This window comes from Callorhinus ursinus, unplaced genomic scaffold (assembly GCF_003265705.2).
Source record: "Callorhinus ursinus isolate GAN/ISIS: 27379988/994484 unplaced genomic scaffold, GSC_fseal_2.0 scaffold66, whole genome shotgun sequence".
In the NCBI taxonomy this organism is placed as follows: Eukaryota; Metazoa; Chordata; class Mammalia; order Carnivora; family Otariidae; genus Callorhinus; species Callorhinus ursinus.
In genome coordinates, this window is record NW_027397128.1 from 2,458,859 (window position 1) to 2,486,320 (window position 27,462).

Sequence of the window (27,462 nt, forward strand, 5' to 3'; positions counted from 1 at the left end):
GCCTTGGGTTAACAGGGAGGAGTTGGCCTTCCTAATGGCAGAGTTTAGTTTTCAACCTAAACAATGTAGCTTTGGAGCCAGAGCTGTTAATCTCTGTGCTCACTGCTCTCAATAAACTTGCAATAATCTTTTATCCAAAGCATAGAACCTTATCTGAAACTACCCACTCTCTACAGTATGCCTAGAAAAAGGCAGGAAATCCCCCAGGTGCTACACAGGGATATTCAGATTCAGGTTTTGCTCTCTGTTCCTTCCTTAGGGATATTTGAAATTTACTGCCAGGCAGGCAGCCATAGAGAATCAGGGATGAAAGCAGTCTATAATGTCTCCCAGTGTCCTGGCCGTCAAGCCGATGATCACCAACGATACCAAGCTGCAAGAATCTACTACATCATGGCAGAAGAGGTGGAGTGGGACTATTGCCCTGACAGGAGCTGGGAACTGGAATGGCACAACCAGTCTGAGAAGGACAGGTAAGGTTTCAGAAAATAAAAGATCACACTTTCAGAGACTCTGGACCATTTTGCAGATGAGGAAAATACTGAAATACTGAGAAAAGGAGACACTTGTCTAAAGTAACCTAATAAAGATACCAGCAAATCTGGAACAGGTGCCAGGATGCAGATAAGCTGGAACTCAGTGCTTCTTCTATATTACTATACTGTGGGTCTGGAGTAAAAGACCTTACCCATAACTTGATGCTCTTAATCTTTGCCTCTTTTCCTCTGGTTGCCAGTAGCATCTACAGCAAAATTTAGATTTTATAGAGGTCTTACTCAAAAGACTGAATACCCCAAGCTTACCCGTCACTTGACAAAATGTCACTAAGGTACAGGCTAAGCTGTATAGCAGAAAAAATCCAACATAGAGTAGTTTGAGTGAGTTAGAATTTTATTTCTTGCTCAAATAATAGTATAAATATGAGCTGCCCAGGGCCAGTAGGTAAACTAATCATCCATAATACTTTCTTTCATCTCTGAAACTAAGATGCCTATGCTAGTTGTAGTCATTCCCAGCAATCACAAAAGGGGAAAGCAGTCCAGGGCAAGCAGCAGTATCTGTAAGGTAATGACCTAAAAGTTATATACATCACTTTCTTTCATAACCCATCACCCTAAACTTATTAATGTGGCCGTACCTAGCTGCAAGAAAGTCTAGGACTTGGAGAGGTTGGAGGGTGGGGCAGAATGAATGAAGTGGAGTGGGATATACAAGCTTCCAGTTATGCAATAAATAAGTCATGGAAATAAGGCACAGCATAAGGAATGTAGTCAATAATTTTGTAATAAAGAGGTATTGGGGCAGATGGTAGCTACACTTGTGGTGAACATAGCACAAATGTATACATTTATCAAATCATTGTGTTGTACATATGAAGCTAATGTAACATTGTATGTCAACCATACTAAAAAATAAAGCCTGGAAAATATAATCTATAATCCATGGTTACGTGGTCATGTACTCAGCTAAAATCTAGGTGATTCTATTACTACAAAGGAAGGGGAGGAGACTGGAAACTGAAGTACAGTTTAGCAATTTCCACTACAATTTATTTTTGGTACTCTCACAACTCTTTAGCAATTCCCGTCTTTTATGTTGGTTGTTGATTGTTGAAGTCTTCTTGCTAACTTCTTCTGAAACTTAGAGAAAGTGAATTTTCTTCCCTGGGACTTAGTTTGCTCATCATTAAAGTGATGTGGTATATGATGAATTATTGAACTCTACATCTGAAACTAAGGATGTACTATATGTTGGCTGATTGAATTTAAATAAAAAATAAATAAAGTGATGTGGCATAGTTGAAAGAACTTGACTAGAAGGAAATAAAGAAGCAGCAGCAGAGTTGTATCCAAGTGCTAGCTCCCTTTCTGGCTGACAGTATCGATGAAGATAAGTCCTGTCACTTCTGGACCACTGATTCTCCTTCTACCTATCTCATTAGCCTATTGGAAATGTCAAATGATAAAACAAATAATACGGTTCTTTGTAAACAGGAAAGTATCCCATAAGGGGGAATCTGTAAAATTCCATTTCCTCCTTACCTCTTCCTATTCCTTGCTCTCCATCGTCAGCAGCGGTTAGTGCTCTCCTTCCATCCTGTACCTTGTCCTTTTGTCAAAATAATTCCATCTGAGACATCACTAAGAATAGAGCTAAAGCCCAGAGTTTCTGATTCTTCTTCCAGTGTTCTTGTCATTGTAATTGTTTTGCAAATTACAATCTGGATTATGATAAACAAGGAAACATAAATAGATATTTAAATCTGGCATCTTTATTGCAGTTATACAGCCAATGTGGAAAATCTGACATTAGAAGGAACATGTCTTCTCTTCTATCTGTGATATGATGTTGGGTCTAACTTAGCTTTGTCATACCTGAAAATGAGGGGTCAAGCCCAGGTGCTGATACCACTCTTTGGATTCCTCTAGTTATGGTCACATCTTCCTGAGCAACCAGAATGGGCTCCTGGGTTCCAGATACAAGAAAGCTGTATTCAGAGAATACACTGATGGTACATTCAAGATCCCTCGGCCAAGGACTGGACCAGAAGAACACTTGGGAATATTAGGTAAGTGAGTTCCTCCTAAGGTCTAGAGGTTTATGCTGCTCTTAGGAAGGTTATGTCATATCAGGAAGTCTTCTTCATTTCTTTCTACTAGTTTTTACTTATGATATAATGGAATTATAGTCATAACTTAAAAATTGGCCATAAAAATAAGCAATCAAAGTGGGGGGACTTATGAATTTTGCTGCAACATGAGCCATATTTTTCCAGAAATCTCTCTAGGGATCTCTGACAGTGACAGATTTTTTAAAAATACTAAAGGCAGGGGAACTTAAGAACATCAAAGAGTAAGAAAAACACTGTACAGGGAATCATATTACCCTTGCACCCCAGTTTAATTGTTGATGCAGTTTCTTCACTTTTGTAGGGGCCAATGAGTTTCCTCATTCTTGTCCTCACACAGAAGAAACCCATTGACCCTTGCAGGGGCCCATCAGTTTTTTTTTTCTTTTTTTACTCTGTGCCAAACTCTCAGTCCTTACTGACAGTGATTCCACAGAGTCTTAATTATCTAGATCCTTGTGATACTAGATTAGATAGATAGATAGATAGATGATAGATAGATAGATGATAGAGAGATAGAAAGACAGATGATAGGTAGATAGATGATAGATAGACAGACAGATAGATAGATAGATAATAGATATATGATAGGGATTTGGTGTGGGAAAATAGGGATAATTGGAGGTAGAATCTTCTTGTTGAAGTATCCTCATCCTGTAGGTACCAGTATCAGTTTATGGGCTTCTGAATTAAAAAAAATGGAACTAGTCATGATTTTAATTTTAATGACCGAAACCCCTAATTCTAGGGCGTTCCTATATATGTCCTTTTCTTCAATGCCTTTAGTATCCTTGTTCCACTACTCCACTAATGAGACTTTCCCTTCTTTTGCATATATTAGGTCCACTTCTCAGAGGAGAGGTTGGTGATATCCTAACTGTGGTGTTCAAGAATAATGCCAGCCGCCCCTACTCTGTGCATGCCCATGGAGTGCTAGAATCAAGCACTGGTTGGCCACTGGCTGCTGCACCTGGTAAGTGAGAACACAAAGTTGAAGGGACAAAGGTTGTGTAGCACTTCGGCTTCAGTCCCCTGGCTTGCTCCTTTTTCTTTCTTTTTAATTGCTCTTTGAGAACTTAAATAAGAGTATTAACCAGGACAAAGTCACAGCCTGAATTTGTCTCTATGAAATACTCATTTTAAATCTCAGAACAGGGTACATATCTTAGGTCTTTAGTTTGACCAGACATCCTTAATACTGGCCACACGTGGAGCCTTGTACTGGAAATGTTGATACCACAAAATATAAAAGATATTGTAAATGCACATAATATATTCTATACATGCCAGATTTCTTTTTTAAAGATTTTATTTATTTTATTAGACTGAGAAAGAGAGCACAAGCAGGGGGAGCAGCAGGCAGAGGCAGAGGGAGAAGCAGACAAACCACTGAGCAGAGAGTCTGATGTGGGGCTTGATCCCAGAACCATGGGATCTTGACCTGAGCCAAAGGCAGACGCTTCACTAACAGCAACCCAGGCACCCCAGGTTTACTTTTTTAAGTTTTTATTTAAATTCCAGTTAATTGGGATGCCTCGGTGGCTCAGTCTGTTAACTGGCTACCTTTGGCTCCAGTCATGATCCCAGGGTCCTGGGACAGAGTCCCGCATTGGGCTCCTTGCTCCATGGGGAGCCTGCTTCTCCCTCTGCCTGCCGCTCTCCCTGCTTGTGCTCTCTCTCTGATAAATAAATAAATAAATAAATAAATAAATAAATAAATAAATAAAATCTTAAATAAATAAAATCTTAAAAAAATTATTCCAGTTAGTTAACATGCCATGTAATGTTAGTTTCAGGTGTACATTATAGTGATTCAACACTTCCATATATCACCCCGTGCTCATCATGACAAGTACACTCATAAACCCCATCACCTTTTTAACCCGCCTCCCCACACACCTCCCCTCTGGGAGCCATCACTTTGTTTTCCATAGTTAAGAGTCTGTTTCACGGTTTGCCTCTCTTTTTGTCCCTTTGCTCATTTGTTTCTAAATTCCACATGAGTGAAATAATATACTATTTGTCTTTCTTTGGATGACTTATTTCATGTACCATAATGCTCTCTAGCTCCATTCATGACTTTGCAAATGACAAGATTTCACTCTTTTTTATGGCTGAGTAATATTCTCTCTCTCTCTCTCTCTCTCTCTCTCTCTCTGTGTGTGTGTGTGTGTGTGTGTGTACATCTTCTTTATCCATTCATCAGGTGATACACATTTGGGCTATTTCCATAATCTGGCTATTGTAGATAATACTGCTATAAACATCAGAGTGCATGTATCCCGTTGAATTAGTGTTTTTGTATTCTTTGGGTAAATACATAATAGAGCAATTGCAGGATCATAGGGTAGATCGATTTTTAACTTTTTAACTTTTGTTTTGTTTTAAAGAGGGAGGAAGGGACAGAAGGAGAGATAGATAGAGAATCTTAAGCAGGCTCCATGTCCAACACAGAGCCCAACATGGGGCTGGATCTCACAACCCTGAGATCATGACCAGGACGAAAATCAAGAGTTGGATGCTTAACCAACTGAGCCACCCATGTGCCCCCTATTAACTTTTTGAGGAACCTCCATACTGTTTTCCAGTTTTCCAGACTGACTGCACCAGTTAGGATTCCCACCAACAGTGTAAGAGGATTCCAGATTCTTCACATCCTTGCTAACACCTGCTGCTTCTTCTGTTGTTGAATTTAGCCAATCTGACTGGTGTGAAGTGCTATCTCATTTTAGACTTGACTTGTATTTCCCTGAAAAATGATAATGAGGATCTCTTCATGTGTCTGTTGGCTATCTAGATATCTTCTTTGGAAAAATGCCTATTCATGACTTCTGCCCATTTTTATTTTTATTTTTTTATTTAATTTTATTATGTTACATTAGTAACCATACAGTACATCATTAGATTTTGACAGAGTGTTCCATGATTTATTATTTTTGAATAACAACCAGTGATGGACCAACACCCTTGGTGATCACGGCTCCATGGAATACATGCCTTTCTTAATACCCATCACCCGGCTAACCCATCCCCCGATCCCCTTCCCCTCTAAAACCCTCAGTTTGTTTCTCAGAGTCCATAGCCTCTCATGTTTGTCTACCCCTCCGATTCCCCCCCTTCATTTTTCCCTTCCTTCTCCTAATGTCCTCCATACTATTCCTTATGTTTCACAAATAAGTGAAACCTTATGATAATTTACTTTCTCTGCATGACTTATTTCACTTAGCATAATCTCCTCCAGTCCCATCCATGTTGATGTAAAAGTTGGGTATTCATCCGTTCTGATGGCTGAGTAATATTTCATTGTATATATGGACCACATCTTCTTTATCCATTCATCTGTTGAAGGGCATCTTGGCTCTTTCCACAGTTTGGCTATTGCGGACATTTCTGCTATGAAAATTGGGGTGCATATGACCTTTCTTTTTACTACATCTGTGTCTTTGGGGTAAATACCCAGTAGTGCAATTCCTGGGTCATAGGGTAGCTCTGTTTTTAGTTTTTTGAGGCACCTCCACACTGTTTTCCAAAGTGGCTGTACTAACTTGCATTCCCACCACCAGTGTAAGAGGGTTCCCCTTTCTCCACAACCTCTCCAAAATTTGTTGTTTCTTGCCATGTCAATTTTTGCCCTTCTAATTGCTGTAAGGTGGTATCTCAATGTGGTTTTGATTTGAATTTCCCTGATGGCTAATGATGATGAACATGTTTTCATGTGTCTGTTAGCCATTTGTATGTCTTCTTTTGCAAAGTGTCTGTTCATGTCTTCTGCCCATTTTTTGACTTGATTACTTGTTTTTTGGGTGTTGAGTTTGAGAAGTTCCCTATAGATCTTGGATATCAGCCCTTCATCTGTAGTGTCATTTGCAAAAATCTTCTCCCATTCTGTGTGTTGCCTCTTTGTTTTGTTGACTGTTTCCTTTGTTGCGCAGAAGCTTTTTATCTTGATTAAGTCCCAAAAGTTCATTTTCCCTTTTGTTTCCCTTGCCTTTGGAGATGTATCTTGAAAGAAGTTGCTCTGGCCGATGTCAAAGAGGTTACTGCCTATGTTCTCCTCTAGGATTTTGATGGATTCCTGTCTCACATTGAGGTCTTTCATCCATTTTGAGTTTATCTTTGTGTATGGAGTAAAAGAATGGTCGAGTTTCATTCTTCTGTATATAACTGTCCAATTTTCCCAGCACCATTTATTGAAGAGACAGTCTTTCTTCCATTGAATATTTTCTCCTGCTTTGTTGAAGATTATTTGACCATAGAGGTGAAGGTCCATATCTGGGTTCTCTATTCTGTTCCATTGGTCTATATGTCTGTTTTTGTGCCAGTACCATGCTGTCTTGGTGATCACGGCTTTGTAATATAGCTTGAATTCAGGCAACGTGGTGCCCTCAGCTTCGTTTTTCTTTTTCAACATTTCCTTGGCAATTTGGGGTCTTTTTTGATTCCATACAAATTTTAAGATTGTTTGTTCCAGCACTTTGAAAAATGTCATTGGAATTTTGATCGGGATGGCGTTGAAGGTATAGATTGCTCTGGACAGCATAGACATTGTAACAATGTTTCTACTTCTGATCCATGACAATAGATTGTTTTTCCATCTTTTTGTGTCTTCTTCAATTTCTTTCCTGAGTGTTCTGTAGTTCCTAGAGTATAGGAGTATAGATCCTTTACCTCTTTGGTTAGTTTTCTTCCAAGGTATCTTATGGTTTTTGGTGCTATTGTAAATGGAATCAATTCTCTAATTTCTCTTTCTACAGTTACATTGTCAGTGTATAAGAAAGCAACTGATTTCTGTGCATTGGTTTTGTATCCCTCCACATTACTGAATTGCTGTATGAGTCCTAGTGGTTTGGGGGAGGAGTCTTTTGGGTTTTCCACATAAAGTATGTCACCTGCAAAGAGAGAGTTTGACTTCCTCTTTGTCAGTTTGAATATTTTTTATTTCTTTTTGTTGTCTGATTGCTGTTGCTAGGACTTCTACTACTATGTTGAAGAATAGTGGCAAGAGTGGGTATCCTTGTCGTGTTCTTGATCTTAAGGGAAAGGCTCTCAGCTTTTCCCCATTGAGAATTATTTTCACTGTGGGTTTTCTATAGATGGATTTTATGAAATTGAGGAATGTTCCCTCTATCCCTATACTCTGAAGAGTTTTAATCAGGAAAGGATGCTGTATTTTGTCAAATGCTTTTTCTGCAATTGAGAGGCCCATATCATTCTTCTCTCTCCTATAATCAGTGTATTCTATCACATTGATTGATTTGTGAATGTTGAACTAACCTTGCATCCCAGGGAAAAATCCCACTTGGTCGTGGTGGATGATCCTTTTAATGTACTGTTGGATGCTATTAGCTAGGATTTTGTTGAGGATTTTGGAATCCATATTCATCAGGGATATCATTCTGAGATTCTCCTTTTTGATGGGATCTTTGCCTGGTTTGGGGATCAAGGTAGTGCTGGCATCACAGAATGAGTCTGGAAACTTTCCTTCTGTTTCTATTTTTTGAAACAGCTTCAGGAGAATAGGCATTATTTCTTCTTTGAATGTTTGGTAGAATTCCCCAGGGAATCCATCAGGCCCTGGACTCTTGTTTTTTGGGAGGTTTTGCTCACTGATTCAATCTTGTAACTGGTTATTGGTCTATTCAGGTTCTCAATTTCTTCCTGTTTCAGTCTTGGTAGTTTATAGCTTTCCTGGAAGGCATCCATTTCTTCTAGGTTGTTCAGTTTATTGGCATATAGTTGTTGATAATAATTTCTAATAATTGTTTCTCTTTCCTTGGTGTTAGTTGTGATCTCTCCCCTTTCATTCATAATTTTATTAATTTGGGTCCTTTCTCTTTTCTTTTGGATAAGTCTGGCCAGTGGTTTATTGATCTTATTAATTCTTTCAAAGAACCAGCTTCTGGTTTCCTTGATCTGATCTACTGTTTTTCTGGTTTCTAATTCATTGGTCTATGCTCTATTATTAATTACTTATCTTCTAATGCGTGGCTTAGGCATCACTTGTTGCTTTTTCTCTAGTTCTTTAAGATAGAGTTAGTTGGTGAATTCAGAATTTTTCTATTTTTTTTTTTGAGTGAGGCTTGGATGGCTATGTATTTCCCCCTTAGGACCGCCTTTGCAGTATCCCATAGGTTTTGGATCGATGTGTTTTCTTTCTCATTGGTTTCCATGAATTGTGTAACTTCTTCTTTGATTTCTTGGTTGACAGAAACATTCTTAAGCAGAGTGGCATTCAGCTTCCAAGTGTTTGAATTTTTGCCAAATTTTTTCTTCTGATTGAGTTCCAGTTTTAAAGCATTATGGTCTGAGAAAATGCAGGGAATAAACTCAGTCTTTTGGTATCGTTTGAGACCTGTATTGTGACCCAGCATGTGGTCTATTCTGGAGAAAGTTCCATGTGAGCTCGAGAAAAATGAGTATTCTGTTGTTTTAGGGTGGAATATTTTGTATATATCTATGAGGTCCATCTGGTCCAGTGTGTCATTCAAAGCTCTTGTTTCTTTGTTGATTTTTTGCTTAGATGATCTGTCTATTGCTGAGAGTGCAGTATTGAGGTCTCCGACATTTAACGTATTATTATCAATATGACTCTTTATTTTCATTAAGAGTTGGCTTATGTAGTTGGCTTCTCCCATGTTGGGGGCATATTTACAATTGTTAGGTCTTCTTGTTGGATAGACACTTTAAGAATGATGTAATGTCCTTCTGTGTGTCTAACTACAGTCTTTGGCTTAAAATCTAATTTGACTGATATGAAAATTGCTACCCCAGCTTTCTTTTGATATCCATTGGTATGGACGATGGATCTCCATCCCTTCACTTTCATCCTGGATGTATCTTTAGGTTCAAAATGTGTCTCTTATAGACAGTATATGGATGGGTCCTGTCTTTTTATCCAGTCTGCAACCCTGTGTCATTTTATGGGAGCATTAGGCCATTCATGTTGAAAGTGATTATTGAAAGATATGAATTTATTCTCATCATGTTGCCTGTGAAGTACTTGTTTCTACAGATTGTAAATTTCCTTTCTATATCACTCTTGGGGTCTTTCTCCTTTTATAGAACCCCCCTTAATATTTCTTGCAGGGCTGGCTTAGTGGTCACATATTATTTCAGCTTCTGCAAGTCCTGGAAGCTCTGTACCTCTCCATCTATTCTAAATGACAGCCTTGCCAGATAAAGTATTCTTGGCTGCATGTTCTTCTCATTCAGTACCCTGAATATGTCTTGCCAGCCCTTTCTGGCTTGCCAGGTCTCTATGGATAGGTCTGACGTTATTCCGATGTTCCTCCCTCTGTACGTAAGGAATCTCTTCCCCCTAACTGCCCTTAAGATGGTTTTCTTGGTTCTAAGGTTTGTGAGTTTTACTATTACATGCTGGGTATTTTCCTTGATCTTGGGAGGGGTTCTCTCTGCCTCTAGGACACGAATGTTTGTTTCATTCCCCAGATTAAGGAAGTTCTCAGCTATGATTTGCTCAAATCTATCTTCTAGTCCTCTCTCACTCTCCACCCCCTCAGGGATTCCAATAATTCTGACATTGGAGCATTTCATGGTGTCACTTACTTCTCTCATTCTGTTTTCATGGATTTTAAACTGTTTTTCCTAGGCCTCCTTGTTTTCCTTCTTTTCTATCAGTTTGTGTTCTAGATCACTATTTCGTTCTTCTGCCTCGTTTACCCTCACTGTTAAGAGTGTCTAGATTAGATTGGATCTCATTGATTAAGTTTTGCCAGTTCAGCTTAATTTCTGCCCTTAGAAACTCTATGTTGCCATTAATCTATTTCTCCATTCTAACTATCATCTTCATAACTATTAACTTGAAGTCTATTTCTGACATCTTGCTTATATAGATATCTATTAGTTCTGAGGGAGAGGCCATAGTCTGGGTCTTTTGTTGGGAGTTCCTCCTCCTAGTCATTTTGTTGAGTTGTGGTTGAGGTGATTTACAGTTGAAAATATTAACCACAATCCAGGCAAGGTGTACCTTGGGAATATTTGGAGCAATCGGAAGCCACCACCAAAAAACCCCAACCAAAATGAAACCCAATAATAAGATTTATAAAGTACAAAAAACAAACAAACAAACAAACATAACCCACAAAAAAAGCTGACAAAAAAAGGAGAAAGTAAAAGCGGGGTGCAGGGAAGGTGGCTATAATTCCTCTATGCAGGCAAGTAGAGTGTTTCAGCTCTTCCTGGGTGTACTTTGTTCTCTTTGTTAGAGAACCGTACTTCCCAGAGATACAGGGAAATTAAAACTGGTATATATTATACAGGTAGTATTGAGTAGGGAAAAAAGGACTACATCTATATCATCTATCTATCTATCTATCTATCTATCTATCTATCTATCTATCATCTATCTATCTATCATCTATCTATCTATCTATCTATCTATCATCTATCTATCTATCTATCTATCTATCTATCTATCTATCTATCATCTACCTATCTATATGTATATATATATAAAGAAAAAAGTAATGTGTGGAAAAGTTCAAGTTAAAAAGTTACTATGGAATATGTTGTATTAAACATCTGGTTGAAATGATAAGTAAGGAAAAAAAAGAAAACAGAAGAAGCCTAAGAAAGGAGAATAGTTGTATCTAAAAAATACACAGGCTGTGAGGCAACATCAGGAGCTTAATATACTAATTTTCCCCTGGTGTTGGGGTTTTACAATTTTATGGGGACCTTGGGGCTGTTGTCCTCTTGTTTTTCCAGCTTGTCTTCTGGGGGAGGGGCCTGCCACATTTTTCCGTCAATCCTGCTTGGGCGGAGTTGCCCTGCCCCCTATCAAGGGCCTGGGCTCTGTGGAAACCGGGTTTTTGGGCTTTTGTTCTTTGGCGGCTTTTTGCAACTTTTCAAAGGGTGAGAGCAAAGGAAAATGTCTGCACCCAAACCTCTCCCCAGAGGAGAGAAGCCACAGTCTGCTCCTCTCTGAATCTTCCAGAACACAGTCTCCTGCTCTCTAAGTGCTGCTGAAAACCACAGCCTCTGACAGGCAGTGCGCACCCCCAGTGATCACCTCAGCTGTGGACCTCAGCCCCACTTGTCTCTGCCCCCTGTGCCACCAACATCGCAAGCGAGCCCGGACTGGGCGGGCCCAGGCCACAGCGGGAGCTGTGGCTGGCCCCCGGGTCTGTGGGCACAATTCCAAACTAGGTCCTCTTGAGCATGGGCAGTGATGGCGGCAGTAGCGGCGCTGGCGGCGGCTGCTTCCAGCCCCGTTTCCGCGGGCTCAGGTCCTTGTCGGGTCCTCCCAGACACTTGTGGTGGCGGTGGCACTCCAGTCAGCCCCGGGTTCTCTCTGGCATGGGTTTGGGCTCAGGCAGTGGCTGGCAGCACTGTGACTGCCCGATCCCAGCGTTTGCCCCTTAAGCCCCTGTGTCCTGTTTGAGCGCTGTTATCAGTCCCTTGCTGTCCCTCGGCCACAGCTCTCCAAGCTATCGCTGGTCCCCAGGCCACAGGCCGCTTTTGCACTGGGGTATTACTTAGCAAAGGCTAGCTTCTGGCGGTCCCCTCCCCCTTCTGTTTATCCTCTGACATCTGTCCAAGCAATCCCAACTCCGTCTTTTCTACCTCTCAACTGATGATCTTTTGCCCCTGTAGAGATCCAGACCTATAATCTTGTATCTCGGACTTATTTCATGGGTGTTCAGAGTGGCTTGGTAGATATCTAGCTAAATTCAAGGGACTGTTGAAATGGAGTCCCCCACTCCTCCGCCATCTTGTGAGTACTCTCCTACTCATTTTTAATTGGATTATTTGGTTTTTGGGTGTTGAGTTTTATAAGTTCTCTATATATTTTGGAAACTAGCCACTTATCAGTTGTCATTTGCCAATATCTTATCCCATTCAGTAAGTTGCCTTTTAGTTTTGTTGATTATTTTCTTTGCTGTGCAGAAGTTTTTTATTTTGATGAAGTCCTACAAGTTTATTTTTCCTTTTGCTTTCCTTGTCTGAAAAGATATATCTAGAAAGAAGTTGCTACAGCCAATATTGAAGAAGTTACTTGCTCTGCTCTATTCTAGAATTTTTATGGTTTTAGCTCTCACATTAAGGTCTTTAATCTATTTTGAATTTATTTTTGTGTATGGTGTAAGTGGTCCAATTTCATTCTTTTTCATGTTATTGTCCAGTTTTCCCATTTGTGGAAAAGACATTCTTTATGCCACTGTATATTCTTTCCTACTTTGTCAAAGGTTAATTGCCCAAACAGTTATGGCTTCATTTCTGGGTTTTCTAGTTTGTTCTAATGAACAATGTGCCTAATTTTGTACCAGTACCATACTGTTTGAATTACTGCAGCTTTGTAATATAACTTGAATTCTGGCATTGTGATGCCTCCAGCCTTGCTATTCTTTTTCAAGGTTGCTTTGGCTGTTTGGGGTCTGTGGTGGTTCCATACAAATTTTAGGATTGGTTGTTTTAGCTCTGTAAAAAACACTGGTGATATTTTTATAGGGATTGCATAAAATGTGTAGATTGTTTTGGGTAGTGATATTTCAACAATATTTATTCTTGCAATACATGAGCATATAATGTCTTTCCATTCCTTTGTGTCATCTTCAATTTCTTTCATCAGTGTTCTATAGTTTTCAGAGTAATGGACTTTTACCTCTTTGGTTAGATTTATTCCTAGGTATCTTATGGGGTTTGGTGCAATTGGAAATGGGATTGATTCCTTAATTTCTCTTTCTGCCGTTTCATTGTGCAACAGATTTCTGTACCTTGATTTTGAATCCTGTGAGTTTACCAAATGTATCAGTTCTAGACATTTTTTTGGTGGAGTCTTGGGTTTTCTATATGTAGTTATCATGCAGTCTGCAACTAGTGGAAGTTTTATTTCTTCATTACTGATTTGGGTGTCTGTTATTACTCTTTGTTGTCTGATTGCTGAGGCTAGGAGTTTTAGTACTATGTTAAATAACGGTGGTGAGAGTGGACATCCCTATCTTGTTCCTAACTGTAGAGGAAAAATTCTCAGTTTTTCCACAATGAGGATGATATTAGCTGTGGGTTTTTCATATATGGCCTTTATTATATTGAGGTATGTTCCCTCTAACCCTACTTTGCTGAGGGTCTTTATCATGAATGGATACTGTACTTTGTCAAATGCCTTTTCTTCATTTAGTGAAATGATCATATGGCTCTTATCATTTCTTTTATTAATGTGATGAATTATATTAATTGATTTGTAAATATTGAACCACACTTGTAACCCAGGAGTAATTCCAATTGATTGTGTTGAATGATTTTTTTAATGTATTATTGGATTTAGTTTGCTAGTATTTTATTGAGGATTTTTGCATCTGTGGTCATCAGGGATATTGGCCTGTAGTTCTCTTTTTTAGTAGTGTCTTTATCTGGTTTGGTATCAGGGTAATGCTGGCATCTTAGAATTAATTTGGAAGTTTTCCTTCCATTCCTAGTTTTTGGAATAGTTTCAGAAGAGTATATATTAACTCTTCTTTACATGTTCAGTAGAATTTACCTGTGAAGCCATCTGGTCTTTGACTTTTGTTTGTTGGGAGTTGTTTTCTTTTTAAGATTTTATTTTTAAGTAATCTCTACACCCAATGTGGTACTCTAATGTACAACCCTGAGATCAACAGTTGCATGCTCTACCAACTGAGTCAGCCAGGAGCCCCCTGTTAGGTGTTTTTTGATTATGGATTCAATTTATTTGTTGGTAATCAGTCTGTTTAAGTTTTCTATTTCTTTCTGTTTCAGTATTTGTAATTTATATATTTCTAGGAATTTATCTAATTCTTCCAGGTTGTCCAATTTGTTGGTATATAATCTTTCATAATATTTTCCTATATTTATTTGTATTTCTGTGGTGTTGGTTTTTATTTTTTCTCTCCTTTGTGATTTTAAATATTTGGTTCTTTTGTCTTTTATTTTTGGTAAGTCTGGATAGTGGTTTATAATTTTTTTTAATTTTTTCAAAGAACCACCACCTGGTTTCATTCATCTGTTTTATTGTTTGTTTTTTTTAGCTTCTATATCATTTATTTCTGCTCTAATCTTTATTATATCCTCCCTTCTACTGGCTTTAGGCTTTGTTTATTCTTCTTCTAGTTCTTTTAGGTGCAAAGTCAGGTTGTTTATTTGAAAATTTTCTTGCTTTTTGAGGTAGTCTTGTGTTGTTACAGCCCTCTTAGGACCTCTTAGGTCCCTCTTCGGACCACTTTTGCTGCATCCCAAAGTTTTTGGACTGTCATGTTTTCATTTTCATTTGTTACCATGTATCTTTTTAAAAATTTATTCTTTGATTTCCTGGTTTACACATTCATTGTTTAGTAACATGTTATTTAGCCTCCATGTAGTTGTGGTCTTTGCAGATTTTTTCTTCCTTATTTTTTAAAGATTTTATTTATTTATTTGACAGAGAGATAGAGAGAGAGCACAAGTAGGCAGAGTGGCAGGCAGAGGGAGAGGGAGAAGCAGGCTCTCCACCGAGCAGGGAGCTGGACATGGGGCTCGATCCCAGGACCCCAGGATCATGACCCGAGCCAAAGGCAGCCGCCCAACCAACTGAGCCACCCAGGTGCCCCTGCAGGTTTTTTCTTGTGGTTGACTTCTAGTTTCATAGCATTATGGTCAGAAAAGTTGCATTGTATGACTTCAATCTTTTTGTATTTGTTGAGGCCTTATTTGTGATCTAATATGTGATCTTTCCTGGAGAATGTTCCATGTGTACTTGAAAATAATGTGTATTCTGCTGTTTTAGGATGGAATGTTTCGAGTATATCTATTATGTCCATTTGATCCAGAGTGTCCTTCAGATCCATTGTTTCCTTGTTCATTTTCTGTTTAGATGATCTCTCCACTGGTGTAAGTGAGGTGTTAAAATCCCCTACTGTTACTGTATTATTATCAATTAGTTCCTTTATTTTTGTTATTGTTTTATACATTTGGATGCTCCCATGATGGGTGCCTAAATACTTACAATTGTTATATATTCTTGTTGGATTATCCCCTTTATTATGATATACTGCCCTTCTTCATCTCTTGTTACAATCTTTGCTTTCAAGTTTAGTTTGTCCAATAGATGTATTGATACCCCTGGTTTCTTTTACTATTCATTTGCATGATAAGTGTTTCTCCATCCCCTCCCTTTCAATCTCTAGGTGTCTTTATAACTAAAATGAATTTCTTGTAGGCAGCATATAGATGGGTGTGTTTTTTTATCCATTCTGACACCCTATATGCTTAGATTGGAATCTTTAAGGCATTTACATTCAAAGTAATTATTGATAGATATGTATTTATTGTCATTTTATTACTTCTTTTGTTGTTTCTGGAGATGTTCTCTGATCCTTTTTTGTCTTTATCTTTTTTGTGTTTTGCTGTTTTTATTTAGTGATATTTTTGGATTTTTTCTCTTTATTCTTTGCATGTTTATTAGTGGTTTTTGATATATGGTTACCATTATGTTGTATATAACCTCTTCTGGAAATAGTCTATATTAAGTTGATGGTCATTCAAGTTTGAACCCATTCTTTACTCGTCTCCTCCATACATTTCAGGTGTATGCTATTATATTCTATATCCTTTTTGTGTGTGTCAGTTCCTTCTCTGATTTTTTTACAGAAATATTCATTTTTACTGCTTTTGTGTTTCCTGCCTTTATGCTGTCACTTTTGGTTTCTCCTTTGCATTCAAGGCATCCCCTTTAATATTTCTTCCAGGGGTGATTTAGTGATCATAAACTTCTTTAGTTTTTGTTTGTCTGGGAAACTCTCTCTCCTTTTTTTTATTTTTTGCATTTAATTTTATTTTTCAAATTTTTTATAATTTAAATCTAATTTAATTAACATTACCGTATTATTAGTTTCAGAGGTAAAATTTAGTGATTTATCAGTTGCATATAACACCCAGTGCTCATTACTTCAAGTGTCCTCCTTAATGTCCATCACCCAATTACTCCATCCCCAGCCACCTCCCCTCCAGCAACCCTCAGTTTGTTTCCTATAGTTAAGAGTTTCTTATGGTTTGCCTCCCTCTCTGTTTTCATCTATTTTATTTTCCTTCCTTTCCCCTATGTTCATCTGTTTTTTTTTAAGATTTTATTTATTTATTTGACAGAGAGAGAAACAGTGAGAGAGGGAACACAAGCAGAGGGAGTGGGAGAGGGAGAAGGAGGCTTCCCGTGGAGCAGGGAGCCTGATGCGGGGCTCGATCCCAGGTCCCTGGGATCATGACCTGAGCTGAAAGCAGATGCTTAATGACTGAGCCACCCAGGCGCCCTTCATCTGTTTTGTTTCTTAAATTCCACATATGAGTGAAATCATATGGTATTTTTCTTTCTCTGACTTATTTCACTTAGTGTAATACACTCTAGTTCCATCCACATCATTGCAAATGGCAAGATTTCATTCTTTGTGATGGCTGAGTAATACTCCATTGTATATATATACCACATCTTCTTTATCCATTCATCTGTCAATACACATCTGGGCTCTTTCCATAATTTGGCTGTTATAGATAATTCTGCTACAAACATCAGGGTGCATGTTTCCCTTCAAATTAGTATTTTTGCATTCTTTGGGTAAATACCTAGTAGTGTGATTGCTGGATCATAGGATATTTCTACTTTTAACTTTTTGAGGAACTTCCATACTGTTTTCCAGAGTGGCTGCACCAGTTTGCATTCCCACCAACAGTGTAAGAGGGTTCCCCTTTCTCTGCATCCTTGCCAACATCTGTTGTTTCCTGAGTTGTTCATTTTAGACATTCTGACTGGTGTGAGCTGGTATCTCATTGTGGTTTTGATTTGTATTTCCCTGATGCTGAATGATGCTGAGCATTTCATGAACAGACATTTCTCCAAGGAAGACATACAAATCTCCTTCTCTTCTGAATGATAGCCTTGCTGCATAAAATATTCCTGGCTGAAGATTTTCCCCATTCATCACTTTGAATATATCATGCCACTTCTTCTGGCTTGCCAGGATTCTGTTGAAAAATCTCTGGCTTTCCTTATGAGTTTTCCCTTGTAAGTTAAGGACTTCTTTTGTCTTGCTGCTTTTAAAATTTTTATTTATCACTGTATTTTGCCAAGTTAATTACAGTATGTCTTGGTGTTGTCCTGCTTTAGTTGATTTTGATGGGCATTCTCTACACCTCTTGGATTTAGATGTCATTTCTTTCCCCCAGATAAGGGAAGTTTTCAGCCATTGTTTCTTCAAATAAATTTTTTGCCCCCTTTTCTCTCTTCTCCTTGTGGGACTCCTGTAATATGAATATTATCACATTAGATGGAGTCATTGAGTTCCCTAAGTTTATTCTCCTGTTGCATAATCCTTTCTCTCTTTTGTTCAGCTTCATTACTTTCCATTATTTTGTCTCCTAGGTCACAAATTCATTCCTCTGCTTTTTCTAGCCTGCTGTTCATTGCATCAAACGTGTTTCTAATCTTGTTTATTGTACTCTTCATCTCTGATTGATTTTTTTTACCTCCTATCTCTGTGGTAAGGGTCTCACTGATGTCTTCTATTCTTTTCTCATGCCCAGTGAGTACCCTTATAAACATTGCTTTAAATTCTTTTTTTTTAAAGATTTTATTTATTTATTTGAGAGAGAGAGAGAGAGAGCGAGAGAGAGAGCACATGAGAGGGGGGAGGGTCAAGGGAGAAGCAGACTCCCTGTCGAGCAGGGAGCCCGATGCGGGACTCGATTCAGGGACTCCAGGATCATGACCTGAGCCAAAGGCAGTCGCTTAACCAACTGAGCCACCCAGGCGCCCTGCTTTAAATTCTTTATCAGGTATGTTACTTATATCTGTTTTGCTTAGATCTCTGGCTGTGGCCTATCTTTCTCTTTCATATGGGATAAATTCCTCTTTCTTCATGTTTTGTCTGTGTCTGCCTTCTTCTATGTTTTCAAAAAGCCTATTATGTCTCCTGCCTCTGAAAGTAATGTCCCTGTGAAGAAGATGTTATGTACTGCCTGGTGCTACAGGGAGTGTCTCTGGTGTGTGCTTTATGCACCCTGCTGTTGTGCTTTGGCTGTTCTTTCCTTCAGGCCAGTCTGTAGAGGTTTTCCTTGCCTGCTGTGAGTAGTGTTTGGTTCTGGCCTGAATGTGGTGAGTTTTAATTAGGTGTTCTCTGATCTGCTTGTGAAATGAGTCCTGTCACCACCTTGACAGGAAGTGAGGCCCTGCAAACTCTCTGGTCAGGAGACATGGTGTGGGCAGGTGTTTGTGTTGGTCTTCTTGGGGAAGAATACAGGTGGCGGGCCTTGGTGTAAACAAGTTAGACAGCTAGTATTGAAGCTATGTTGCTTCCCACAGGTGTCTCTGTGTTTATACTGAGGGGTAGGGAAGGAAGATGGTGCTGGCCAGCTCCTTTGTTCCTGGAGAGGTGTCTCCCTGAACATTGACTCTCAGGGACACATTCTGAGAAGACCAAATTATCTCCCCACTCTGTGCCCCAGGCCTTTTACAGATAGCTGGTTCCATGCTGTCTGCCCCAGAATTGTTTGCCTGCTTTCTCTCCAGGAACAACGCAGTGCCCTCCAGACTCTATCCCAGCCAAACCCACTGACCTTTAAAGCTTTAAGGTCTGGTGATTGTTAGAACTCTCAAAATTCAGCCCCTCTCATTTTCCAAGTCAATGGCTTTGGGGAAATATTCTTGTGAATTCTCTACATGCTCCTCTCTCTCTCACTCTTCTTCCTCCCCTCCATAGCAGCTGTGGTCCAATTTCCCCTTAACCATGTTTCCACACTTCCCACCTTCTTTGATGTGGCCTCTCCTCTCCCTTTAGTTGTGAATTCTGTTCTGTCAGACTTTAGGTCAGTGTCTGGGGTATTTAGGTTGATTTCATAGTTATTGTATTCATGGGACAAAGTGAGCCTAGGATTCTCCTACTCTGCCACCATCTTCCTGCTCCTTAGAATTCAAAATAGTGAAATATCATTTCAAAAATGTTCCCATTTTGAATGGGGTTTTTGTTTTCATATTGTTGAATCGAGAATTCTTTGTGTATTCTGGATACAGAGGTGAAAGCTTGGCTACTATGGTCAGAACAGGCCCTTCTGAGAAAGTGATGTTTGGACTGATACTTGAATGATAAATAGGAATGAGCCATATTAAGAAAATTTCAGAACAGCTTGAATCACAAATGTAAATAGCTTGAAACAGGAATAATCTCAGTGTGTTTGAGAAGTAAAAAGGAGGCAGCATAGCTATAGCATACTGAGCATTATGGATAAGAGTAGGAAATGAATTTGGAGAGATGAACAAAAATCAGAGATATTATGTCATGTCTTGCAATTCATAGTAAGGAGTTTTTATTTCATTGTAATTGTAATGGAAAGCTGTTGCAAGGGTGTAGCATTGTCTACTTTATGTTTTAAAAGATTTCATTTGTGTTTATGTGGGACATGTGTTACGGGAGGGACCATTTAGATATCTATTATGGTTGTACAGGTGACAGAAGATGATGGTCTATACTAGGGTAGTAGCTGAGGAGACAAATAGAAGTGGATGGATGGGGATATATTTCTTAGGTAGATCCCTCAGAACATGCTGATGGATATGAGATATGGGGGGAAAGAATAAAAAATAACTCCTGATTTTTTTCTTGAACAACTGGTTTCACTACTGAGATAGGAAGAGTAGATTTGAGAGAGAAGTCAAAGATGTATTTTTGATATGTTGAGTTTGAGATAGAAATTAAACAGCTTAGTGTCAAGTAGGCAGTTGAAAAAAGAGCCTAAAACTCAGTGGAGAGGTTGAAGGATGGATTAGGTAAAGAGAATAACATCATCAAAGCACCGAGCTGTGAAAGTATGGGATATATGCTCAGAGGTAAATAATTAAGTTTGGCCAGTGTCCTTTGTGCAGAAGTAGGAAGAGTAAGAAGTAGGCTACAAGATAAACTAGGGCTGAGTTAGAAAGGGCTTAGATGTTTAGATGAAGTGTTTAGACTTCATTCTTTGGGTATAAGGGAGCCATTAAAATTTTGAACAGAAAGTGACTTGAAAAAGAGAGGTTTGGAAAGAATTGATATCACATAGCAAAAACAATCTTCAAAAAGAGTAACAAAGTTGGAGAAGTTACACTTACCAGTTTCAAAACTTACTATAAAGCTATAATAATCAAGACTTTTGGTAATGGCATAAAGATATATAGATTAATGGAATAGGATTGAGAGTACAGAAATAAACCCTCATATTTATGGTCAATTAATTTTTAACAAGGGTGCCAAGACTATTTAATTGAGAAATAATAGTTTTTTCAAGACTATTTAATTGAGAAATAATAGTTTTTTCAACAAATGATGCTGAGACATAGTAGATATCAACATGCAAAAACAATGGAATTGGACTCCCTACCTCTCACCATAAAGAAAAACTAACTCAAAATGGATCAAACACCTAAATATAAGAGCCAAAGCTACAAAACTTTTAAAAGAAAACATAAAAATTTGTGACCTTGAGTTAGAAAATGATTCTTAGATACAACACTAAAAGCACACGTGACTAAATAATAAGTAAATAAACTGGACTTCCTCAAAATTAAGTTTTTGTGCTTCACAGTATACCATCAAGAAAGTGAAAAGTGGCAGCTACTTCTGGGTGGAATGGAGCAGCAATGGTTCCTTCTGAGTAAGGGAGCCATAGAAGAGCTGGCTACTTTGGGGGGCTCAACAACAGCAGCTCCTTGTGTTGAGGATCAGTGCAGTAGTGGCTTCTACTTTGGGAGAACAGTGAAGTGGTGGCTCCTTGTGGGGGGACAGAATGTCTGTGGCTCTTTGGGTGGGGAGTTAAAGCAGCTTCTTCTTGGTGGGGTATGTGGAGCACTAGCAGCTCCTCCTGGGGTAATGCAGAGAAACAATGGCTCCTTCTTCTGGAAAATGCAACATTGAAGGTTCTTTCCTCAGAGGGAATAAGCAGAATGGCAGCAGTTTTTTTCTGGGTGTGGAGCATGGAGTGGTAGCAGCTTCTTCTTGGGAGGATGCCGTGGTGGTATCTCCTTCTAAGGGAGTATAGCAGTAGCAACTCCTTCTCTGAGGAAATACAGCAGCAATGACTCCTTGTGGAGCTGGAAGCAAATAACCTGTGACTCACTGGGGGAGGGAAGATGGGAAGTGGCTCCTTAGGGGCTCCCCCTTGGGGCACAAGATAAGCTTTGAGGGGGCATATAAGCTATAACTTCTTGGGTTGGGGCAGAGTGGTAACGATTCTTGCTTGAAGAAGTGGCAGAGGGTCATGGATTCAAGGCAGCTCAGTCAGCTGGGACCAGTGCCAAGAAAGACTCCCTGGCGGTGGTGGTGAGGGCTGCTGGGGTCCACCTTCTTTTCATTTCTCCCATGAGTGTTCCCCCTTGGTACCAACTACACCAGACAGGGATGATGTAGGTAAGATACTTCCTACACTTTTTTTATATGGCCATGTTCAGGTTTTTGCCCTGCTGGGTTGTTACAATTTCTTCATTATATTCTGAAGCCTTCTTAGAGCTATTTTTGTGGGTATATAGTTGTTTATTCTTTATTTTCCTTATTTTTGTTGTTATTGTGGGAAGAAATTAGCATTAAGACCTCCTTAGTCTATCACTTTGCTGACATCCATCCTGTATAATTGAATTTGTATAAAATACTAAAAAAATGGGCAAATCTATAGAGACATAAAGTGGGTTAGTGGTTGTCCAGGGCTTGCATGAGTGGGTGATTAGAGAATGATGGCTAAAGAGTGAAGAGATTTTTTTTTTTAGTGGTAATGATCTTTTAAAAATTGATTGTGGTGATGTTACAAAATCCTGTGAATATACTAAAAACCTTTAAATGGGTGAGTTGTATGATATGCAAATTATATCTCAATAAAACTTATAAAAATTAATATGGCATTAGTTAGAAAATGGATTGGAGAGGACAAAACTTGGAGGCAGAGAAACATGTTAGGGGCGTTTGTAATAGTCCATTTGAGAAAATAAGGGTCTATACTATGGCAGTAATATTGGGAATTGGAAGAATATTAGCATAGCAATACAATGTATTGTAGAGGTATAATCAATAGAACTTACTATTTGGTTGCATATGGAGTGTGTAAAGGTGGGAAGACAAAGAAAACTAAAGTTTTGAGTCTGGGTAAGGAGAAGGGTTTTGATGTCATTATTAGATACTGGGAACACAGATTAAATTAACAGGTTATGTTTTCAAAGGAGGGAGGTGAATTCAGAACAATTTTAGTTTTTGATGTGTTGTCAGGACAATCTTCAAAAGATAGATGCCCAGTATCTAATTAAAAAAAATTCAGATGGGAGCTTAATGGCAAGGGAGGTCTGGTTAAGTATTTATGAGTCACCAATACATAGATCATAATTGATCTTCCATAGAGAGAGTATGGAGAAAGGAAGAAGGGGACTAGAGACAGAGCCTTGAGGAAACAGCTGAATATAGGAAGCAGCAGCAGGAAAAGAAGAAAAAAGCAGAGCCAAAAAAGGAAGGAGGGAGGACATTTTAAGCAGAGAGAACAGTATCAGAACTCCTTTACCAGAGGATTGGACCTGGGCTTTTAAAGATAGTGATAGTAGAAGAGAGGTTGGAGGTGTCTCAGGAGGGAGAAAAGCAGAGTCACAAAAATAAAATGGAGACTGGTATGGAAATAATGGGAAAAGATCTTAAAGGTCTTGAGACTCACCCATCACAGTATTTTGGGGCACCTGAGAATTGGGAAAAAAATTTACATGGCCCAACTGGTAATCCCTATTACCCTTCCTAGGTGAGGTTCTCACTTACCAATGGAACATCCCAGAAAGGTCTGGCCCAGGGCCCAATGATTCTGCTTGTGTTTCCTGGATCTATTATTCTGCAGTGGATCCCATCAAGGTAAAGACAATATTGGTTTCCTGGAGGTGAGTCCCGTAAATGGACAGAGCCCAGCCCTGAAATACTGGAGCCCAGAGTTTGGGGAAAATTCCTCAAATATGGGGTTTATTTTAATAGGCAGAAGAAGGAATGAAAGGAATAGGTAGCACCACATATTTGTCCCTAAGGGTTTTCTTCTTTGTTTCTTTGTCTTGGATCCTATAAGTCAATATGCTCTCATTTAAAAAGCCTAGGATTGGTTGTCAAGAAATTCGAGTTTTAGCCCCAAATTTGGTTCACTCTTGTCTTTGGAGTGACTATAGATGAGTCATTATCTCCCTGTTTCCTCATCTGGGAAATGAGTTTATCTATCTTGGCAACCATTCAGTCAGCTGTCAGCAATCATTTATTGAAAGACTACTACATTTTAGGCATTTTACTTGGTGCTTTGGATGATAAAAATGTAAAGATACATATATCTTGAAGGATCCTTGAAAACCATATGATAGAAAGTGCTATGGGGGGATCCATGAGAGAGTGATTACTTCTGCTTGGAGGAGATGCTTAAAGGGAACCTGGAGAAGGCACCACAATGGAAGTTGCATGTACTTTAAACCTTGAAATCTAAATAGCAGTATACCATAAGATAAGGTATATGGCAGAGGAAAAGGCATTACAGGAAGAAAAAAAAAAGCATGAGGAAAAGTACTGGGTAGTGAAAGTGCCTTGTGGGTTTGGTGATCAATGGATAGGCCAGCCTAGCTAAAGTAATAAGTTGGATAGTACATCTAACCTGTGTCCCAAGATGGTTATGAGAATGAATTCAGATAACATAGTGGAGGTAAATATATACCTTATAAATGTAAGACATTATGATAAAGTGCTGAACACAGTAGACTTGGATGTCAGCCTTGCACCCTGTAGAGCACTGCTACCCAGGAACAACTCCATTTTTTTTACTATATCCTCCTTTTCCCCATTCTCAGGACATGTATAGTGGCCTGATTGGACCCTTGACCATCTGCCGAAAGGGAACCCTGGAGCCCTATGGAGGACGTAATGACATGGACCGAGAATTTGCCTTGTTATTCTTGATCTTTGATGAGAACCAGTCTTGGTATCTGGAGGAGAATGTAGCAGCCCATGGGCCCCAAGAGCCAGGCCGTGTTAACCTACAAGATGAGACTTTTCTGGAGAGCAATAAAATGCATGGTCTGTAGAAAAGAACATATCCCTTTTCCAAAGAACTCCCCACTAGTTGCATGGGGGTATATGATAGGCCCATCACTACCTAAGGGAGCATAGTTCTTGAAAGGATGGGAAGGAAGGTAGGAAGGTGGTAAGTGAATAAATTAGAAGAACTGTCTCTTACTATTGTACATTTATATACACAAAGCAGATAAGCAGTCCACATTAGATCAGGTGCCCATAAAGCAAGAGGCTGACTCTGTAAAGTTGTAGTGACACCAACATATTTTAACACACTAGGAAAGGAATATGGAGATTTATGACCCTCAATGTTATCTGGTGAGTTGGCTGCTTATGGCCCCTCTGCTTCAAAATCCTAAGTTTAGTCTCTCAATATCATCTTATTTCTTTACCACTACGGATCTGGGATCTACTTTCTCAATAGATTCCAATATAGACAGATGAAAGACAGCTTGTCTTTTAGTATATTTTCTTTTTTTTAAAGATTTCATTTATTTACTTGAGAGAGAGAGAATGAGAGACAGATAGCACGAGAGGGAAGAGGGTCAGAGGGAGAAGCAGACTCCCTGCTGAGCAGGGAGCCCGATGTGGGACTCGATCCCGGGACTCCAGGATCATGACCTGAGCCGAAGGCAGTCGCTTAACCAACTGAGCCACCCAGGCACCCGTCTTTTAGTGTATTTTCAAAACAAAGTTTCAATTTACAGATAGAAGCATTGGAGGAGAGAGCCTCAGAGTATAGAATGCTGGATTTATATTACATACAATGAAGAGCTTTTTGATGCTGGGATGAATTTTGGAAGGAAATTGTACATCCAAGCCATCCTTTGTTTCAGAGATCTGTGTATCATTTCACAAACAAGAGAAAATCTGAGTGAGAACTTAAATATAATGAAATGTATGAAGTGATTTCTCACCATTCTTTCTAGTGCAATATTTCTTTGACCTGACCTGAGGATGAGGTGTAGCTTTGATAGTGACTCCAATGGAACTCAAAATTAGTATTTCATTGTCACATAGATTTTAGCTATTTCCCCTTGATGGAGATATAAGTGATTCACATTGGAATAGAAGATTCACAAAATGAACAATGTGAACTTTTTAGTTCCCGTCAAATCAGAGAAATAATTTGCCCAGGAGAAAAGGAGAATTGGGGCACAGATAGACCTTGTTAGTGCCCAGTTGTTTGGTTAATGCCCATTTCTATCTGTTTATGTGTTCATTCATCTAAACCCTTCAGGTATCAGTTCATCTACTTATTTATCAGGTATTTGTTGAGTTCTTTCTGAATGGTATTACTGTAGATAGGTAATGTTGGGGTCTGAGGGAAAATAAATAATATATTTTCCCTTCTCTTCCAGATTCCTCAGCCAATTAAAATTGTAAAAAAGATAGAGATTCTTAAGATCAAGTGTGAGCTTATTAAGAAAGCTAATCGGAAAACTGAATTTATTTCTGAAACTAAATGGACTTGCTAATATTACCCCTGCAGTGGATGGATTTTCTACCCTGACATTGACATAAATAAACAATAGCCCTCTCCTTTGCAGGGGTAGAATCTTCTCTGTAATGGCATAGTAAATCCATTTGCATTCCTTTATGTGGTCAGACTGATTCAAGAGACAGAAGATTCAGAGGGGGTGGAGTTGACCATTTTTAGTTTTTTTTTTCCAAATTCACAATTAGTTGGGGTAAATACAGAGAGAGGCTATAAATTTTCCTTCCATTATTTCCCCTCTTGGAGTGTAGAGTAAAAATTACTTCCCCTCCATGAGAACATGTGGGGTACAAGAATGTATCCTGGACATAGTCCTGATGATGTGAATTAACATGGCTTATGGGTAATTTGTTGTCTTTAGAGCATAGGATGTGGCCTGGGAAGAAACAGATAATGAGGCCCATGCATTAATATCATTATTAAGCCCAAGAACATGACAAATTCTTTTTATTTAGCATATATTGTAAGCTCATGTGTCTGCTGGGTGCTCTGAAGAATACAAGGAAACTATATTAGTATAGTACATACATTCATTTCCTGCTTACTAGGAACCTATAGTCTAGTTGGGGATATGAGCTTCCACAAATTAAAAGATAAGTAAGTGTAGAAGGGAGTTTCTGGTGAGTTCCAAATAGTGGTACAAACAATCTTGGAGGGGCTCAGAGGTAGAAGGAAGTGAAGGGAATGAGAAGTACTAAGAGGAGCTAGATCAAGGAAGTGTTCTTGGATAAGGGGAAGTTCTGACTGGGCTTTGAAAAGATGGATAAAAGAAGGCAGGATATAGGGTAAAGATCAGAAGCATGAGCATGGACACAAAGAACATGCATATGGGGACATATGAGGGATGATGAATAAAACACCCTAATTGGAATAAATATTTTAGATAATGAGAGATGAGCACGGGAAGGTGGTTTGGGATTTTATTTTGAAGGCCCTTGTTGGGTGAACTAGGGAGCCGTGGTCTTGATTTTTTATGCAGGAGAGAGCTATTACAATATTTTAAACAGTAGAATGACATGGTCAGATTAGTTATTTAGAAAGACCACTCTGATAATACCAGTGTGAGATAGACTGAAGGGAGGGAAATAGAATAGAGATTAAAGAAGTTAAGAAGCTATTGCACTGGGTGTTATATGAAAATAATGAATCATGAAACACTACAAAAAAACCTAATGATGTACTGTATGGTGACTAACATGACAAAAAAAAAAGAAGTTATTGCTATCATCAGACATGATAGGAATTATCTTTAAGAAAGTGGCAATGGTAAGTCAAAATGAGAGAAATGAAACTTTTTCTTT

At 38.8% G+C, this 27,462-nt stretch overlaps 1 protein-coding gene across 8 annotated transcripts in view; it reads left to right on the top strand.

Moving 5' to 3' along the window:
- Positions 1-27,462, top strand: part of HEPH (hephaestin) — an 86,528-nt gene that overhangs the window by 44,673 nt on the left and 14,393 nt on the right. For all 8 annotated transcript variants that reach the window (XM_073885827.1, XM_073885825.1, XM_073885829.1 and 5 more), the window contains 5 exons: positions 260-473; positions 2,430-2,569; positions 3,471-3,602; positions 23,369-23,475; positions 24,441-24,666. In XM_073885827.1, coding sequence (XP_073741928.1) covers positions 260-473; positions 2,430-2,569; positions 3,471-3,602; positions 23,369-23,475; positions 24,441-24,666 — 819 coding nt within the window. The remainder of the gene's footprint in view (positions 1-259; positions 474-2,429; positions 2,570-3,470; positions 3,603-23,368; positions 23,476-24,440; positions 24,667-27,462) is intronic.